General features: G+C 39.7%; 1 protein-coding gene across 3 annotated transcripts in view; it reads right to left on the bottom strand.

Moving 5' to 3' along the window:
• The window catches only part of ATJ1 (DNAJ heat shock family protein), an 82295-nt gene that overhangs the window by 55461 nt on the left and 7436 nt on the right, over positions 1-19398 (bottom strand). For all 3 annotated transcript variants that reach the window (XM_088951982.1, XM_088951981.1, XM_088951983.1), the window contains 4 exons: positions 19233-19325; positions 19042-19133; positions 1781-1864; positions 1602-1640 (listed from right to left, as the gene is read on the bottom strand). In XM_088951982.1, the coding sequence (XP_088808108.1) occupies positions 1602-1640; positions 1781-1864; positions 19042-19133; positions 19233-19325 (308 nt within the window). The remainder of the gene's footprint in view (positions 1-1601; positions 1641-1780; positions 1865-19041; positions 19134-19232; positions 19326-19398) is intronic.

The following is a 19398-nucleotide window of genomic DNA, read 5'->3' as shown; positions in this document are numbered from 1 at the left end:
AGAATGAATGAATGAACATTACCAAAAATGAGGTTCTCAAAGCTTCGGTGAGCGAGCGAAGCCCAGCCACTAGGTTCAAAAAAACACAAAAAACACAAAAGTTTAAAAAGGCACACATTGAGGTGCACCAATCGCATGCCTTTTGAAAGTGTTGCGCCTAGGGCCTAGGCGAGGCACATTTTAAGGTATGTGCCTCGCATGAGCACCTAGGCACCTTTTAAAACACTGTTTCCGCCAAACTAAAAAGGGCCAGAAACAAGTCTTTTAGACTTCTATCACCACACCAAAGATCAAGCCAGAACCGCAGCCTCCTGCCATCTTCTAACTTGTAACTCAAACCTTTACAAAAATGAATGAAAATTTTTGAGATTCCCCTCCACACCCCACAGCCATAGGACAACCGAAGCTTCTGCATCGAAACCATTACTCATATCACCATATTTTTTTTGCAAAAATCTTCCTCCACAAGTTGGATTTTGTTACTCTTTTCAATGATAGGGGTTCCTAAATATTTTTCCTCTTTGTTTATTATATCAGAATAGAAAAATTATGTATTTGAGGTATTTTTCGAAAAAATACCTGCCACTCTTGCCAATCCTTTGGAATCTATTTGAGGTATTTTTCGAAAAAATCATGGAAGATTTCTGAAAGATTGGTCTTTGACCTGAAGCATAGCAAAATTATGAAAAAACATTTTGACACTATGGCTTGCTTTAATATTAACTTCAGCAAAAATCAAGCAGTCATAAACAAATTGCAGAATTGGGATTGTTGGGCCACTCCTAGCAATTTTGACCCCATGGTTTGCATTTTCACCCCTTGATAGATTCTCAATCTGTTGGTTAGAGCTTCTAAGCATAATGCAAAAGTATAGGGGGATAGGGGGTCACCTTGTCTTATTCCTCTGTTTGGTTTGAATATCTGTCCTGGGGAACCATTGACAAGTACTTGGAAGCTGACCCTTTTTTTATAGGTGGAAGTTGATCGTTATTATACACTCCATAATCCTATTTATCCATTTTTCATGAAAACTCGTTTTGTTCAACACCACTCTTATATAGCTCCAATCGAGTTTGTCATAGGCCTTTCCCATATCAATTTTGTATGCCACTAGCCCAGTTTTTCCTTTTTTTTCCTTCTAATAGTGTGGAAAATTTCATAGCTATTAAAATATTATCCGATCTTTGCCTACTTCGGATAAAAGCCAATTGGTAGGGTGATGCTAATGTGGCGAGAATTGGCTTTAATCTGTTCGCAATAATTTTTGCAATTAATTTATAAATAACATTGCACAGACTTATGGGCCTAAATTGATCCAACTTATGTCTTAATAGTATAATCTTTAAACAAAGCAAAAATAATATATAATATATGATAGAGTGTATTAACACACATAGTAATAATATGCAGCCACAAAAACAAACTAACAATATTACGACAAGGCACCTAGGTGACACCTTGACAACTATGGGCCAATGGCCACTACTACTACACCTAGGCAGCAAAAATAGAGCACATGATGGATAAGAGGCTCAAAACAAGAAGAAACAAGATGCAGTCAATGGAACTTGCAAACACACAGCAAGAAATGCAGTGATTACCCTATCATACTGTGCTCTCCGTTCAGAGTCTCGCAGAGTCTGGAATTACCTTCAACAACAAAGGGATGCAGCTAAACCATCAAAGAGAAAGTAAATTACAAATGCCAGCACCACTGTAAACCAATAAATATGCTATTCAGGAGTGGAAAGAAAAATACAAATACACCCTGAACACAAACCTCATAGGCATCTCTTATTTCTTGAAACTTCCTCTTTGCTGAAGGATTGTTCTTATTTGCATCTGGATGGTATTTTTTAGCAAGCTGCGTAATGTGTCAACTGTAGCAGTTTAATGGTTGACAAAATAATATACAAAAATGCTGGCACAGAAGATTAGTCGAACCAGACAGTCCACAAGTCTACATTGATATCACAGTACTACCCAGCAGACCATTGTTTTCTCATCTTAATAAACTTAAATGTAGTGAACCATACTGCCACAGAAATAAAGATTTTTCTTTTTTTTAGGAAAAAAGAAACAAGTTTTACCAGAGGAAAAAAGTAAAGAAAGATATAAAAAAGTATATAACAATGAGAGAAGAAACTATACAAGATGTATGCAAAAAGGTGGAAGGCTGAGAAAAGAAAGGGAAAAATGCAAGGTTTCCTTTTGAACCATAAGAGAAAACATCAAGGACAGAACTCCTCTTTGGAGATTATTGAAGAAACATAATAGAAGAACCCTTTGCTGACATCTCTAGACCTCTACACAGAATTTGCAAGGGCGTCAGGTCTACCACCTTGAACTGGGAATTCATGTAAAGAAGTCAGAGAGAGAGATAGGATAAAATTTGAGAGAGAATAGCAGGCCATTGTTAAGTATTTTCTAAAGATATCTGTGAAATTCTTCTTCTAAGTAATAGTAATCTACAGACTAGCTATCTTAATGATGCAAATGCACATAGCCACATACAACAATTAAAGTTTGTCTATAATATGTAGAACCTATTATATGCACATGATTCAAGAAATTTGGAAAACTATGGGAATGTTTGATTGGAGGAATCAATTTGAGAATCCCAATTTATAAACCTGCCAGCTGATACTGTAAATCATGTGAAAAATCCCATTTGATGATAATGATTCCCCAAAAATCAGTAGAGGAACCAGTTAGTGCTGATTTCCATGATTTCGAGCAATGCCCAAATAGTTTTGCAAATTGGCATAGGGCTGATTTTCAAATTGATTTCTGACATTGCAGTGATGTGTTCATGCTAATAATGTGCAAAGCAAAAAGATTGTGAGAGTTGCATGTTTTTTGGAGAAATTACCCTGTCAGCACTGCTTCTACTAAACACATTTTCCTTGGAGAAATCAGTGATTTCCCAAACCCCACAAGATCATTTACAATTGAAAAGATTATCTTGATAAATCAATTCCCCCAACCAAACACCCATTATGTGCAGTCTTTGAAGTTTAAATTCATACCTATTAAATATGTAAGATACATAATTCTTTTAAAAAACAGCAGAAAAATATAGTGATAACTGATAACAAAACCCAAAAAAAGAGAAACAAAGGGATAGTGCCCTGAACTATAGTGGTTGGCAGCTTAGAGCTCTAATTTAGGTTTGGAGTCACATTATGCATTCAGAGATGTCACACCTTTAAAATAGTTTATTGAAGTCATACAAGCAAAGGCATATAACAGGCATATAGGCTTTCTTGCTAGTGAAGAAAACTATAATTTAATAGCTTTCCAGATAGGCCTAAATTACTAATTCCAATACTAGTCAACCTAGAAATTTTTTTCATCCATAGGTATATATGGGTTGCCAAATGGATTTGCACAAGGTTTTGAATATGGGACATGGGTATGGATATCAATTTGGATTTGGATATGTTGGATTTGGCGTAGGTACAGGCTTAGGCTTTTGGCATGGGCCCGAACATAGGCCTGAAGTTAGGCTTGGATTTTATAAGCTTGATCTGGACTCTGAACCCATCTAGAGGCTGAAATAAATATCCATTTTTTGGCCTATTTAGGACTGATTTAATGGTCTGGAATAGAACTTTGCTAGTAGCTAAGGTCCCGATGTCATCAGGGCACTTTGCAGGTAACACTCCCCCCGCCCCCCCTTCTTGCCTCTGGCATTTGTTTGGAACACAGAGGTGCCCCTCTCTTCCTTCCCCCTTCTCTCTCATTTGCATCTTTTACTCTTTTACATTTATTTGAACATCAGGTTTATGGGATGAAAACTGTTTTCATTGAAAGAATGGTAGGATCCATCTAATGGACGCCATAAAAGTTGCGGAATGGGTGGACGAATTTCAAAAAATTTCCTACCTTCTCCCAACTGGGAATCATATTCCCTAAGTTTAGAATACAATATTCAAGGATCCCACTTGAACCATAATCAAACCAGATCTGTACCAAAAGATAAATGGGAGGAATATACCTGATTCGGAGAAGCAGTATCTCCCAAAGTTGGTGTTCACGCCCAAAGAATGCTCCAAGATCCGTTCCTGCTGAAGATGACACAGCTGTGGATGGAACAGAACCAGCAGGGTGCGTCCTACACACTGGATCCTTCACAAGAATCCTCTGGAAACACTGAACACTAAATCCTTTTAGTCTTTGTTGCAAGACTAATGTCAAGAACAGATTTCTTGACTTTCTTTTTCTGCAAAGATCTAATCTTGCAAAAAAGATGGCGGCGGTAGGAGGAGAACTCTAAAGGCGAAAAGGCTGAACTGCCTTTCTCTTTTCTGGAGTATGAATGAGATCCTATCTCAATTCGCAGGAGATATCCCATATCTCTTCAAGGTGGTTCGAAATCTGATATTTTCTCTTTCTTGGTTAGGGTTTTTCCTCCTTTCTTCTTGATTAAGAATCCTCCTAATTAGGAGTTATCCCAATCCAAATCAGTATTTGGATAGGGGATAATCTTAATCCTATCTGCAGATAAAGTTAGCTTACTCCTGATCTTATCAGGAGGTTACCAGATTCAAATCTAATTTGAATTTGGTCTCCAAGAGTGGATAATGCTAAAGACCCAATCCTTTTACTAACATTAATCTCAGATTCGCCCCAAGGATGGGTGATCATATCAACCCACCTCGAAATGGGCTTCTGGCCCATTAAGTGTTCACTGTCTAATTACTTTCCAATCTGCTGCCCAGTTGGGCTTCTTTGTATGGCGTGGGACCCAAGCATTGATCTACACACCAGCCACATGGGTTCGGCCCAGCCTCTAAAACAAGGCCCAGCCGAATTCACTGAAAAACTCAATGAACCCCTTGAGTCCATCATATGGACCCTATGGGCCCAACACTTGCATTAAGTGGTCCCTGGGCCAAGCCATCTTATAAAAACCCAGGGACTGTGGGCAGGTGCAAGATTAGCCCATCAGGTATTATCCTCAATGGTCTTACACTTAACCTCTCAGCCCTTAATGATCAAGCACTGCCCGACAAGAGAGGACCTCTCCCTCGGCTGCAAGGAACAGTGCCGCACTCTCCTCTCAGATGGATCCCGGGAATTAAAACCATTTGCAAACAATTCGAAACCGTACATATATATATAAATATATTAATTTTGCAAAACAAAATTCCAATGATTGAAATCAACTGCCGGCAGTTTGGTTTCCATCAGAGAGAGTGCATTCCCGATCATTACCCTTTGTCCGACAAAGTGGCTGATTCTGTCACTATGATCACCCACTCAGATGAATTCTCAAACTGCCCCAACATACCCAGGTTTTGATCCCCGCTAAGGATCTCACTGATTGGCATATCAAAGGCAGTCTGATCCAACACCTAGTGAAATGTCAAAATCAAGTCTAGGGGTCAGGTGTAACTTTCCAGTTTTGCCCATCTATCTCCAAGGTCCAGGGCAATACTGGAAATCTGGTCCGGTTCAAGGATTCAAGTAATCCCATACTGCATGTGCCTCGGGTCTTACCCTGATGGCTGAGACAAGCCATCCCAACACTTGGTGGCACACCAGCATCAGCCTTGGCAGGATAAATCTCCCCAGACTTATCCAACGGCTGTGAACATTTAAAACTAACACGAGTCTCTATAAATGTCCAGTTTTAGGGTTTTACACAGAATTAAACCAAACAATATGAATCAAACATGCACTTTATTTATTTCCACTAAATAACAAAAGTACATCAAATCAGATTGAAGCTAAGGGCATACAAAACTGTCTAACATTCATATGGCAACTTGGTCCACCATAGAATGAGAAATTGCATGTCCTAGCTAGACCATTTTTTTTTATGAATAGCTAGACCAATTTTATTGTTCAATGGAATAGTCCTTTTTTCCATAAAAAGAATCATACTAAGGGACTAACTATACTTGAATGACAATGGTAATGTTTCCTTATTTATTTTTAATATCCAAAGGAAGGAGTCAAACTCTAAACCTTTCACACACAAGCAAAATGCTAATCCCAATATTTTCCTTTTAATTGCTTGGTGGCCATGATTTTTTATGAAATAATAATGGACATTAAGCAATAAAAAAAATATTGGAAATGACTTTAACAACAGCTACATACTTTCTTACTTAGAATTTATAGTTTTAAATTATTTATATAGTTGTGTCCCATTAATGGAATTTTGAGAGATTGATAATAGCGTTACTGATCAAGAAAAAAACTTTGAAGGGTTGATGTGCCAGACACTTCTTCACATTTAGATGCATGATACCCACCTCTTAACATTATTTTTACAATGTATAGTAATTGATATGCATCACTAATTTTACTTTCATCTTCTATTTCTTCTATTTGGACACCTCCCCCACTCTGTAAGCACGAAATAGGAGTTCCTTCCCCATATTTTTTCCTTAATTGACATGGATACAAGGGTCTGCCATATTTTTATTATTCTTTTCTTCCATGAACATAGGAGATTGCCACATGCTCTTTTGTGCCATGAGAACAAGAGTTCTACCCATGTCTTCATCCTTCATGAAATGTAAGCAAAACATGCATGATATATAAAATATATGCATACTTTACATTGTTTGTCCTTTAGCTACAGTAGTTCGAACCAGGAGAAGAGCAGAAGAAGAGAACAGTCGAACCTAATAGACTAAACCCTATTAGTCGACCCTTAATATGGATTAGCCTCTAATTAGTAGTACAAAGACTAAACTGCCCCCACTTAAGTATGGGATAGGAAGTCTCTATTAAAACTGCCACATAAGCACATAACTTAACAAAAATAAAATGACTAATCTACCCTTATTCGGCTAGCTCTAACACTCCCCCTCAAGATGGAGAATATATGTCATATAATCCCAGCTTGTTACATATATAGTTCACTCTCCCTGAGCTTAAGCCTTTTGTAAACAAATCTGCCCATTGATCACCTGAGCCCACACATGTTCTGTGCTTCTCTCTCCAGTAAGGACCTTCTCCCTCACAAAGTAGCAATCAATCTCTATGTGCTTTGTTCTCTCATGAAAAACAAGGTTAGATGAGATGTGGAGTGCAACTTGATTGTCACAGTACAATTTCATAGGTCTATCCATGGAGAACCCGATTTCTTGTAGGAGATTTCTCAGCCATACTAATTCACATGTAGTGTGTGCCATGGCTCTGTATTCGGCTTCAGCACTTCTCCTTTCCACAACCGTCTACTTCTTACTCTTCCATGTCACAAGATTTCCTCCAAGAAATGTGCAGTAACCTAAAGTAGATCTTCTATCAGACACAGAGCCTACCCAATCTGCATCTGTATACCCAATTACTTCAAATCTTCCTCTTGGTTTGTACGATAACCCACGGCCTAGAGCTCCCTTCAAGTACCTTACAATTCTAAGAACTGCATTCCAATGAGGTATCCGAGGGTTCTGCATAAATTGGCTCACCACACTAACTGCAAAGGAGATGTCTAGTCTCGTGATAGTCAAATAGTTTAGCTTACCCACTAACCGTCTATAACTTCCAAGATCATCAAAGATTTCCCCTGTATCACTGCTCAACTTAGCATTTGGCTCCATGGGAGTTTCAACCAGTTTTGCACCTAATAGTCATGTTTCATCCAGCAGATCAAGAACATATTTTCTTTGGCATAGGTTTACACCTTGTCCTGATCTAGCAACTTCTATACTCAATAAATACTTCAATGTCCCAAGGTCTTTTGTTTGAAAATGATTTTGCAGAAAGACCTTTAGTTTACCGATCCCCAATTTGTCAATACCAGTTATGACAATATCATCCACATAGACCACTAATAAAATCTTTCCGGTCTCTGAATCAGAGCTGAACACCGAGTGGTCTGTTTGCTGGAATAAGGCTGTCGAATGAGAAGAGAAGAAGAAGAAGGAGAAGATATGAGAAGGGCGGCAATATCACTCTCAGCCAGCCCTAATCTATTATTAATAAGAGCATTACATAATGTTACATAAATAGACTAGAATGCCCCTGATTAGTGATGGGACACCTAGTCAAATAAAACACTAAATAAGAGTAGGCCCAATAACTAATGTCTTAAGACACAACAAAGATAAAACAAACAAATTAAGACAGTCGAACCAACACTCCCCCTCAAGCTAAGCATGGATGTCAATCATGTTTAGTTTGCCAAGTAAGTCTAAGAATTTCACTGTAGCTAGCCATTTAGTAGAACATCTACAATCTGCATCTCAGAGGGAGTATAAGGAATGCAGAGTTCTCCTAAGACGATTCTTTCTCTGACAAAGTGGCGGTCTATCTCAATATGTTTCATTCTATCATGTTGCACTGGTTATTTGCAATGTTGATGGCAGCCTTGTTGCCACAGTACAACTTGAGAGGGCACTCGATCTTTATTCCAAGTTCACCAAGAAGGATCTTAAGCCATAGAAGTTCAGCAATACCATGAGCCATAGCTCGATATTCGGCCTATGCACTAGGTCTAGCCACCACATTTTGTTTTTTACTCCTCCATGTAACTAAATTTCCTCCAACAAAGGTGAAGTACCCGGAAGTAGACTTCTTGTCCCCAACAGAGCCAGCCCAATCTGCATTAGTATATCCTTCAACTTCAATTTTATTGTTTTTTTCTAAACAGAATTCCTTCCCCCGGGCAAAACTTCAAATATCTGAGGATCCTTTCCACAACTTTCATGTGAGGGATTTTAGGTGTGTGCATGAACTGACTGACAACATGTATAGCATAAGCAATGTTAGGGCGAGTGAGGGACAGGTAAATCAACTTCCCCACCAGCTTTTGGTATCTTTCCTTATCAAGATAGTCCTCTCCTACAGGCTCCTGTAGACCATGGTTATGTTCTATTGGAGTATCTGCTGGCCCACACCCCATCATGCATGTCTCTTATAGAAGATCAAGGATGTATTTCCACTGACATATATAGATGCCCTCTTTGGATCTAGCAACTTCAATCCCAAGAAAATATCTCAGTTGGCCCAGGTCTTTGATCTCAAATTCAGCAGCCAAGACCTCCTTTAGTCTTTTAACCTCTTCCCCTGTAATTACCATATCATCCACATAGACAATAAGTGTTGTAAGTTCGCCATTCCTCTTCCTTATGAACAGGATATGATCTGCCCCACTTTGAGTGTAACCCCCTTTTTTCATGGCCCCACATAGCTTCTCAAACCAACCACGAGGAGACTGCTTAAGACCGTATAGAGCTTTTCTCAATCTACATACCTTCTTGCCAAACCCATAACCTGGTGGAGGATCCATGAATACCTCTTCATGTAAGTCGCCATTTAAGAAAGCATTCTTCACGTCCAACTGATGTAGCTCCCATGAGAAATTTGCAGATAATGATAATAGAACTCGGATTGTGTTGAGTTTTGCTACTGGAGCAAAGGTTTCTTTGTAGTCAATCCCTTCTTTTTGAGTAAACCCTTTTGCTACCAATCTAGCCTTATACCTTTCAATGGACACATCCTCCCTATGCTTCATAGTGAACACCCACTTGCAACCAACAGCGCCTTTCCCTTCTGGTAGATCCACTAATTCCCAAGTCCCTGCTTTCATTAAGGCATTCATTTCTTCGTCCATAGCCTCTTTCCATTTTGGGTCAGATATTGCCTCTAAATACCTAGTAAGGACATGCACAGAAGAGAGAGTAGACACAAAAGAACAATAACGATGAGACAATTGTGAGTAAGACACAAAATCAGCAATGGGGTGTCTGATAGTACAAGAACGGGTAGACTTACGAAGGGCAATAGGAAGATCCAAGTCAAAGGAATTGATAGGATTACCTTGAGTTTCTGAGACAAGTTGATCCGGGTCCAGTTGGTTGTTGTCATGAGTTAGAGGACCCTTCTTCCTTCTGTTGTAGGTGATTCTGATATATCTTTGCTGCCTATTGAAGCCTTCAGTAACATCTGCAACATCACTAGTAGTAGCTGGAACAATGGGAGCCTCACTAGAATCACCCGGAATACCACAACTAGGTGGATCAGGAAGAGAAGATGGAAGGTTCGAGGTAGAGAGAGGCACAAAGGAGGGAACAGAAGAATCCTCTTCCATCCCACTAGTCTCCCCCTGAAGAGGATTCTGGGAAGAACGAAAATAGGATTGAGACTCAAAGAATACCACATCCTTTGTGACATTTTTTCTTGGTGACTGGATCACAACACTTGTACCCCATCTGAGTAGGGGAGTACCCCAAAAAGATTCCTTTCGTAGCCCTAGGATCCAATTTGGTCTTCTGCGGATCCTTGACATGTACAAAGCAAACACAACCAAAGACTCTCAATGGAAGAGAAAAGTCGGGAAGGTGAGGGCAAAGAACAGAGAAAGGAGTTTTCATCCCCAATACCTTGGACGGCATTCGATTTATCAAATATGATGCAGTAAGGATTGCTTGAAACCAATAGTTTTTTGGAACTTTGTGCTGAAATAGTAAGGCTCGAGCAGTCTCCAATAGGTGTCTATTCTTGCATTCAACAACCCCATTCTGTTAGGGAGTACTAGCACAAGATGACTGATGTATCATTCCAACATCCTCCATAAACAGATTCAAAGACCTTTCAAAATATTCAGCAGCATTATCTGACCTGAATTGTTTGATTTTCTTGCCGAATTGTGTTTCAATCATTTTGCAAAATGTCATGGTTACCCACGACACTTCATCTCGTGCTTTTAATAAGTAGATCCATGTGCATCGAGAATAGTGATCAATAAAACTGATAAAGTATCGAAAGCCATCAACAGAAATAATGGGAGAGGGGCCCCAAACATCAGAGTGGACTAAGTCAAAAGAAGCTTGAATTTCATTATTAGAAGTTGAATAAACAGTTCTACATTGCTTTAATAGTTGACAAACTTCACAGACTAACTCTTGACTTGAAACACCTTTGAATAAGTTTGGAAACAACACTTCCAATGATGAAAATGGTAAATGACCTAACCTAGCATGCCACAAATGTAACCTAGCTATTGACTCCACATTGGACCGACTACTAGTAGTAAATGTTTGTAAGGCCGAACTGATGTCTGCATCAAGGTAGTAGAGACCTCCACATTCATGACCGCTCCCAATTGTTATCTTCGTCAATCTGTCCTGAAAGACACAATGAGTAGGAAAAAAGATTATGCTACAATTCAAAGTTTTGGTAAGCTTTGAAACAGATAAAAGATTTAAAGAAAGATTGGGAACATGCAAGACAAATTTGAGTGAGAGATCCTTGCTTAGGTCAACCACTCCTTTCCCAAAATTGGTAGAGAGAGAACCATCAGCAACCCTCATCTTATCTTGGCCAGACATTAAATGATAGGAAGAAAATAGAGAAGACATGTGTGTCATGTGGTCAGTTGCACCAGAATCAATAATCCAAGAGGTAGAATCAATAGTACTAGTTGCACTAGAGGCAAAGACAACAGTACCTGATCTGGCAAGGGAGGTGGAAGCAAGAGAATTGGACCTTAGACAGGCTAGGGCCTAGCTAAGTACCTCTACCTCATCAGCAGTAAAACCCAAGGACCCGATTCCAGGGGAATTAGTAGTCTGTCCCATGGAAGAGGAAGTAACTGTGGATGAGTGTTTTGAACCCTCATCACTGTGACTCGCAGGCAGATTCCCACTTGTAGGTTGACCTTTCTGATGCTTCTTATCTTTCCTCAATGCAGCTGGCTCCAGATGCGGATAGAAAACCCAACATTTCTCTTTCACATGCCTTTCTCCTCCACAGTGGGTGCACTTCAGATGTCTCTTGTCCGAGTACTTGTTCCCTTTTTGATTTGTAGAGATTAGGGCCAAATGTTCCACAGACTGTTCAGCTAGTTTAGTTTGAGTATCAACCTGCATCTCTTTTCTTCTCACCTCTTCATTCCTCACAACGTAGTAGACATGATGTAAGTCAGGCATTTCATCCCTTCCCAAAATTTGGGACCTTATGCTCTCATATATTGGATCTAGGCCAGCCAAAAATTAAATGCTCTACCATCTTCAACCTGTTTGTCATGCTTTTCCTCGTCTCTGGCATTCTCCCAATCAATAATAAGGTGATGATCTAGCTCTTCCCATAGTCCTTCTAGTGTAGCAAAATATGTTGCCACACTCATATCTCCTTGCCTCAAGGCAGCAATGTTGAACAGTCCTAGCTACCCTTGGAGTCATTGAAGCAAGTAGCCAGGACATAATTGTAGCATTCTCCTTGCGCCAAGCTGCATATTCAGCACTCCCCACTTCGAGTTCCTTCTTCTGCCCGTCCAAGTAACCAATGAGTTCCCGGGATGTGATGAAGAGCATGGCTGAAACAGACTATTCTCTAAAGTTGTACTCATCCAACAACACATTTGTGATCTATAAGCAGTGCAGATTTGGATTCTCCAGATTAGGAGACCTCCCACAAGCCCTAACATCTCTAGAAGACACTTCCCCGGATATGAAAGACATCTTCTCCTACTTGTAAATGTCAAGACTGTAAACACAATATATAGAGAACTGTTTCAAACTTACGGAACCTGTTGCACTGAAACTCAGTCCTGAGAACCCATCACAGAGCTAAAACACCGAGTACTATGCTGCTGCACTGTGCCCTAATTACTGTTGTCACAGACTATAATCTGTTGTGCGACCCTCTGTTGTGTTCTAATCACTGTTGTCGCAGCCTGCAACTTGCTGTGTTGGCTTCTACTGTGTGCTAATCACTGCTATCGCAGGCAATAACCTCACCCACGAACAGTTCTAGGGACTGCAGAGATCAGTCCTCCCTCCTAGATCTGTTCTACACAGATCCCTCTTAGCCGAATGGCTACAATTTGTTGTATTGTGCCTATTAGGGCATCAGCTTCTGGGTCTAACTCCCCTTGGGCCCTACAACCAAGGGAAACCTTAGATGTAGGTCCTACTTTGTTCTACGACCAACCCTAGGGCTTCTTTACAGCAACCAAGATAGAAAAGAAAAAGAGAGACAGGTATATGCAAGTAGAAGAAGAAATGGTTGTTGTAACCAGGCGAAAGATTAGAGCTCTGATACCATGTTTGCTGGAATAAGGCTGTTGAATGAGAAGAGAAGAAGAAGAAGAAGAAGGAGAAGATATGAGAAGGGCGGCAATATCACTCTCAACCAGCCCTAATCTATTATATATAAGAGCATTACATAATGTTACATAAATAGACTAGAATGCCCCTGATTAGTGATGGGACACCTAGTCAAATAAAACACTAAATAAGATTAGGCCCAATAACTAATGTCTTAAAACACAACAAAGATAAAACAAACAAATTAAGGCAGCCGAACCAACATGGTCAACCTGGCATTGTTTCATTCCAAAATTCTTCACCACTTCACTAACTTCCCAAACCAAGCAAGAGGTGATTGTTTCAACCCATAAATTGCCTTTTTCAATCTACACACCTTACCATCCTCCCTTTGAGCAACAAACTCAGGTGGATGCTCCATATATACCTCCTCCATAAGGTCACCATGAAGGAAGGCATTTTTAATGTCAAGTTGAAACAAGGGCCAATCATACATAACTGCCAGGGAAATTAAGACACGGACAGAGCCAATCTTAGCCACTAGAGAGAAGGTCTCCATATAGTCCACCCCATACAACTGTGAATAACCTTTAGCAACAAGTCTGGCCTTCAGATGCTCCACACTACCATCCGACAAGTATTTAATAGCATACACCCATTTACAACCCACAACATGCTTACCAGGAGAAAGAGTAGTGAGCTCCCACGTTTGAGCATGCCGAAGGGCAGAGAGTTCCTCCTCCATCGCATGCCGCCATCCAGGTGAGCTAAGAGCATATTGAACATCCTTAGGTACAAAAATAGATGACAACAGTGAAACAAGCCGGCGATGTGAAGCGGAAAGGCAAGAGACTGAAACAAAATTGGAAATTGAATGGAGGGTACAACTACATTTACCTTTCCGTAAAGCAATGAGAAGATCAAGTCCTGAAGGTTCTGGGATAGGAGCAACAACAAGATCCGCAGACGAGGTAAAAGCTGGAGGAGGAGCCGATGTCTGTCAATGAGTATACACATGCCAGATCGGTGGTCGTTCAGTAGGGATCTACACTGAAGGAGGTGAAGGGTCAACCCCAACTAGAACACCCAGAACGGGATCACTGACTGGAAGAGGAAGAGGAAGCAAAGGTGGAAACACCGATGCTTCAGGTCCCGAAAAGAAGGGGACAGACTCAAAAAATGTGACATCAAGACAGACATAGCACTTCCGAGTAATGGGATTGTAACACTTGTACCCTTTTTGAGTTCGAGAATAGCCAAAAAAGACACACTTAATAGAGCGTGCATCCAGCTTGTCTATCCCAGAACTCAAATTGTAAACAAAGCACACACAGCCAAAGATACGGGGTGATAATGGAAAGGGAGACAAGGTGGGGAACAAAATAGAGAAGGGAGACCGATCATGAAAAATGAAGGAGGGCATCCAATTAATAAGGAAACACGTTGTAAGTACAGCATCACTCCAAAATCGTTTAGGAACACCCATATGATGAAGAATAGACCGAGCAGTTTCAAGGAGATGACGGTTCTTTCGTTCAGCCACCCCATTTTGTTGAGGAGTGGATGCACATGAAATTTGATGAATGATGCCATGTTGTTCTAAATACTGTTGAAAAGAAATAAAACAATGTGACATCAAGATAGACATAGCACTTTCAAGTAATGGGATTATAACACTTGTACCCTTTTTGAGTCCGAGAGTAGCCAAGAAAGACACACTTAATAGAGCGTGCATCCAGCTTGTCTATCCCATGACTCAGATTGTAAACAAAACACGCACAGCCAAATATACGGGGTGATAATGGAAAGGGAGACAAGGTGAGGAACAAAATAGAGAAGGGAGACCGATCATGAAGAATGAAGGGGATCCAATTAATAAGGAAACACGCTGTAAGTACAGCATCACTCCAAAATCGTTTAGGAACACTCATATGATGAAGAATAGACCGAGCAATTTCAAGGAAATGACGGTTCTTTCGCTCAGCCACTCCATTTTGTTGAGAAGTGGATGCACATGAAGTTTGATGAATGATGCCATGTTGTTCTAAATACTGTTGAAAGGAAGTAAGAAAGTATTCACGACCATTATCTGAACGAAGAACTTTGATTGAAACACCAAATTGTGTACGTAATTTAGCATGGAATTTTTGAAAATTGGAAAATAATTCACTCCTTTCTTTCATTAAATAAATCCATGTCATCCTTCAACAATCATTAATAAAAGTGACAAAATACTTGCAACAATTATAAGACTTTATTTTAATCGAACCCCAAACATCAGAATGAACTAAAGCAAAAGGACTCAACATACGACTATCAACTCTAGGACTGAAGGGAACACGACAATGTTTCCCATACTGACATGACTCACACTGTAAAGACAACAAATGACTCAATGACGGAACTAGTACCTTGAGTGCCTTGAGAGATGGATGTCCCAGTCGACAATGCCACTGTAGAGGAGTGAGTGAAGTCTGAAGTGCAACTGAAACTCTAGGACTGAAGGGAACACGACAATGTTTCCCATACTGACATGACTCACACTGTAAAGACAACAAATGACTCAATGACGGAACTAGTACCTTGAGTGCCTTGAGAGATGGATGTCCCAGTCGACAATGCCACTATAGAGGAGCGAGTGAAGTCTGAAGTGCAACTGACGATCCACCACCATCAAGGTAATACAATCCACCAGCCTCATGCCCCCCACAAATCTTCTTCCCTGTCTTGAGATCCTGAAAAACACAAAAGGAAGGGAAAATGTAATAGAGCAATTAAGAATCTTGGTTAATTTACTAACAGACATAAGATTAAATAGAAACTTAGGGCATATAGAACAGATGATAAAGAAAGAGAAGCCGTGTCAACATTACCAACACCACAGACGGGAGAAGAGGAATCGTTGGCAAGGGTAACAGTTTGAGATGTGAAAGTTTCAAAGAGGGAGGAGAACACACCTAAAGTCCCAGTCATGTAATCAGAGGCTCTAGAGTCAATAATTCAGGGAGAGGGTTTGGATGCCAGACAAACTATATCTGAGTGGACAAGGGTGGTTGTAGTATGTTGTGAAGTAACCTGAAGGAATCTCTCATACTCATCACACGGTACACTCACCATCTCCTTCCCGGAAATAGATGTAGATGTGTAAGGTGTTAGATCTACCTGTTGGTTATCACTGACATCAACCCCACTAGCTACTGCATGATTGGCCCATGTAGGAGGGCCATGGAGATCATAAAAGAAATTCACCGAATGTCTGTCTCTGCCACAATGGGTACACTTCCTTGTAGAGTTACTTTTTCCTTTACCACGGCCTCCCCCTAAGTCACGACCACTACCACGGCCAAATACGGAACCACCACGACCTCCTCGGGAGGCATGTCCTCCCCCTCTAGTACCACATCCACCTCCTCTAGCTATCACAAATGTTGATCTATCAGACTGTGTGGGATTCTCTATATGTCTCAAAGAAATCCTACGAAGCCGTGCAAAAACTTCCTAAGTGTAGGAAGAGTGGAGCCTCCCAATATTTGGGCCCTAACTGGTTCATATTCTGATTTCAACCCCACTAAGAACCTAGTGACATCTAGTTGTTCCCCCTGTTGTTGTTGAACCTTAACATCTGGAGTGAAGGGATGACAGACATTGAATTCATTTCTGAGGTTCTTCATACTAGCATAGTACTCTTTTAGGGTTTTATTCCCTTACTGTAGATCGAAATACTCCTGATAGAGTTGATATACCCTTGTAATATTATCCTGCCCAGAATAAAGCTTCTTGGCATGTTCCCATATGTCCTTAGTTGTATCTATGAACATAAAGTTGGCACTTATTTTGGGTTCCATACTATTCCATAACCATGTCATGATTTGGGCATCTTCCTGTTCCCAGTCATCAAACCCTGAAGAGTCAGCTGGTGGTTTATCTTCCTTCACATGCTTCACTTTCCTCTTTGCCTTGAGAAAAACTTCCACTAACTTGGCTCATGGTACATAGTTCTCACCATTAAGTTTAATTGAAGTCATCTGCACACCCAGATAGTCAGAGGGAATCACAACACTAGGTTTCTTATCACTACAACCATCTCCAATTGCTGCCATGATGCTCTTCCAATACTACTTCTAATCTGAATTCCTAGTCGCCAACTAAGTACTATTGTCAGGAGTTTGATGTTCCAGACACTACAACAGTCCCCAAATACAGATGATAGGCTTACAACCAGTCACAATCAATCAGTCCCCAAACACAGTTGATAGGTACACAAACTTTTGTTCTTGTTCACACCACTACTGATTTCACAAAACCATGAATCAAATTGACATTAATGCAGCAACTCACTGACCACATACAAGCCCTCTTAAAGCTACTCAATAGAGATTGAACATCACAAGCACCATCACACAACCATAGCTTCACACATGGTACAGATCTATCTGACCTTTTCAGAGGGCACTACAAGTCCAAAGAAAACATCAACTACTGCAACTACAGTAACCTATCATTCAATTCAGGTCACTTGTGACCAACAAAGCCTTCAAAACAACTACAAACCAACATAAAGGGCAAGCATACCCTTACACCATTCGGCCACTGTAAACAAAGCCTGTTCTTGGACCTTTTTCCAAGAACCAAGGCTACAAACAACCTAGTTCTCTAGGTTCTGATCAGTCCAAGGAGATTTTGAAGGCTTTCAACCCAGAAATACCAACAGTACAAAAAAAAGGTAACCAACCTTCGATGGAGAGCTTCAGTCGACCATCCACTTCTGAGGTTGTTTTTTTTTCTTGAAAAACAACCAAGTTCTGCGTAGAGGAAGGACTGAAGTGTTCTCAGACATAGGTCGAATCTGTGTTCTCCATTTTTCAAACCATAAAGAAGAAAGAAAAAAAATGAGGTCACGAACAGGAGGAGCAGGTGAGGAAATTTAGAGAGCAACGTCCTGCTCTGATACCATGTTTGTCTTGTAGCGACAGTAGTTCGAACCAGGAGAAGAGCAGAAGAAGAAGAAGAAAAAGAAGATAACATTCGAACCTAATAGACTAAACCCTATCAGTCGACCCTTAATATGGATTAGCCTCTAATTAGTAGTACAAAGACTAAATTGCCTCCACTTTAAGTATGGGACAGGAAGTCTCTATTAAAACTGCAACATAAGCACATAACTTAACAGAAATAAAATGACTAATTTACCCTTATTCAGCTAGCTCTAACATACATGAATTGCAATGTTTAAATTTTAAAACTATGCATGATCTCAGAATTTGATTTTTTTTTTAATTATAGCTACAATTGGTACTGTACTAATGTGTACTTTGAATTATTCAACTCTTGCATGCATATTATCTTGGTTGCCTACAACTCTATAATATGTATGCCTTTCAATAATTTAGCAATTATAGCTCTTCAAATAATTAAAGTTTTTTTGGCATTTGGTGATATGCACCACTAATAACTCCTCCCCCCACCCTTCCCCAAAGTCGGTGGTTGTGGGAATCGAATCCACGTCTATGCTGGAGCAAACCAGCTAACATACCAACTAAGCCACCCCTCAGTTGGCTTCAAAAAATTAAAGTTGAACTTGATCATATTATCTATTGAATATTGGTTATTGTGCAAGTGGTATAATCGCCATTAATACCTACTTATATGATGTCTATAGGATGAAAGTTGGTATAGTGCAAAATCACTTATTTTTCAGACCAACATTTTTTTAACCACCTCTAGAAAATCTTACAATTTTTTTTTATGAATAAGAAAAGCTTACAATTTGCAATACAATTCAATTCAAACCCCTTGTAATTTACAATACAATTACAATTTTCAAAACATTATGTTAATCCTCAAAGCTGGCATAAGCATGCAAATGGTAAAAATGAAGTATAAAACCAAATAATAGAATCTAATAAAGAAATAAGGCTGAAAAGTATAATAGCATTGCAACGTACTGATAAAATTACAAAGGTTTTTAAAAACTAAAAGATGCAATATGCAAGAGTCATTCCCCATATAGGGTCAGCCTAAGACATACCACATGAAAAGCTTTCTTGATTTCATCTTGGCTAGCATCTTTAGGAACACCAAGGATTTCATAGAAGTCTAGTTCTATCGAGTAGCATACACCTAGAAGAAGGCAAGTAATAAGGAACAAAATTGTAGTTGAAAGTTCAAACATCGATAGATAGATATAGATACATACACACACTATTTTATGTTAAGTACCTGTAGCATGAAAATTTCTGTTCATCAAACGAATTTCTACAGTTGAGAAACGATCAGGTCTTCTACTAACCTCCAAACTGCAACTATAAATATCTGATAACAAAAAAAAAGATCGGGAGAATCAATATGTATTTATGATATCATAACTTCATTAGTATTAGCATCA

The sequence above is a fragment of the Nelumbo lutea genome, chromosome 6 (genome assembly GCF_056320005.1).
Source record: "Nelumbo lutea isolate HS-2025 chromosome 6, American lotus-T2T, whole genome shotgun sequence".
NCBI lineage: Eukaryota > Viridiplantae > Streptophyta > Magnoliopsida > Proteales > Nelumbonaceae > Nelumbo > Nelumbo lutea.
This window is presented reverse-complemented; position numbering and strand designations above follow the sequence as displayed.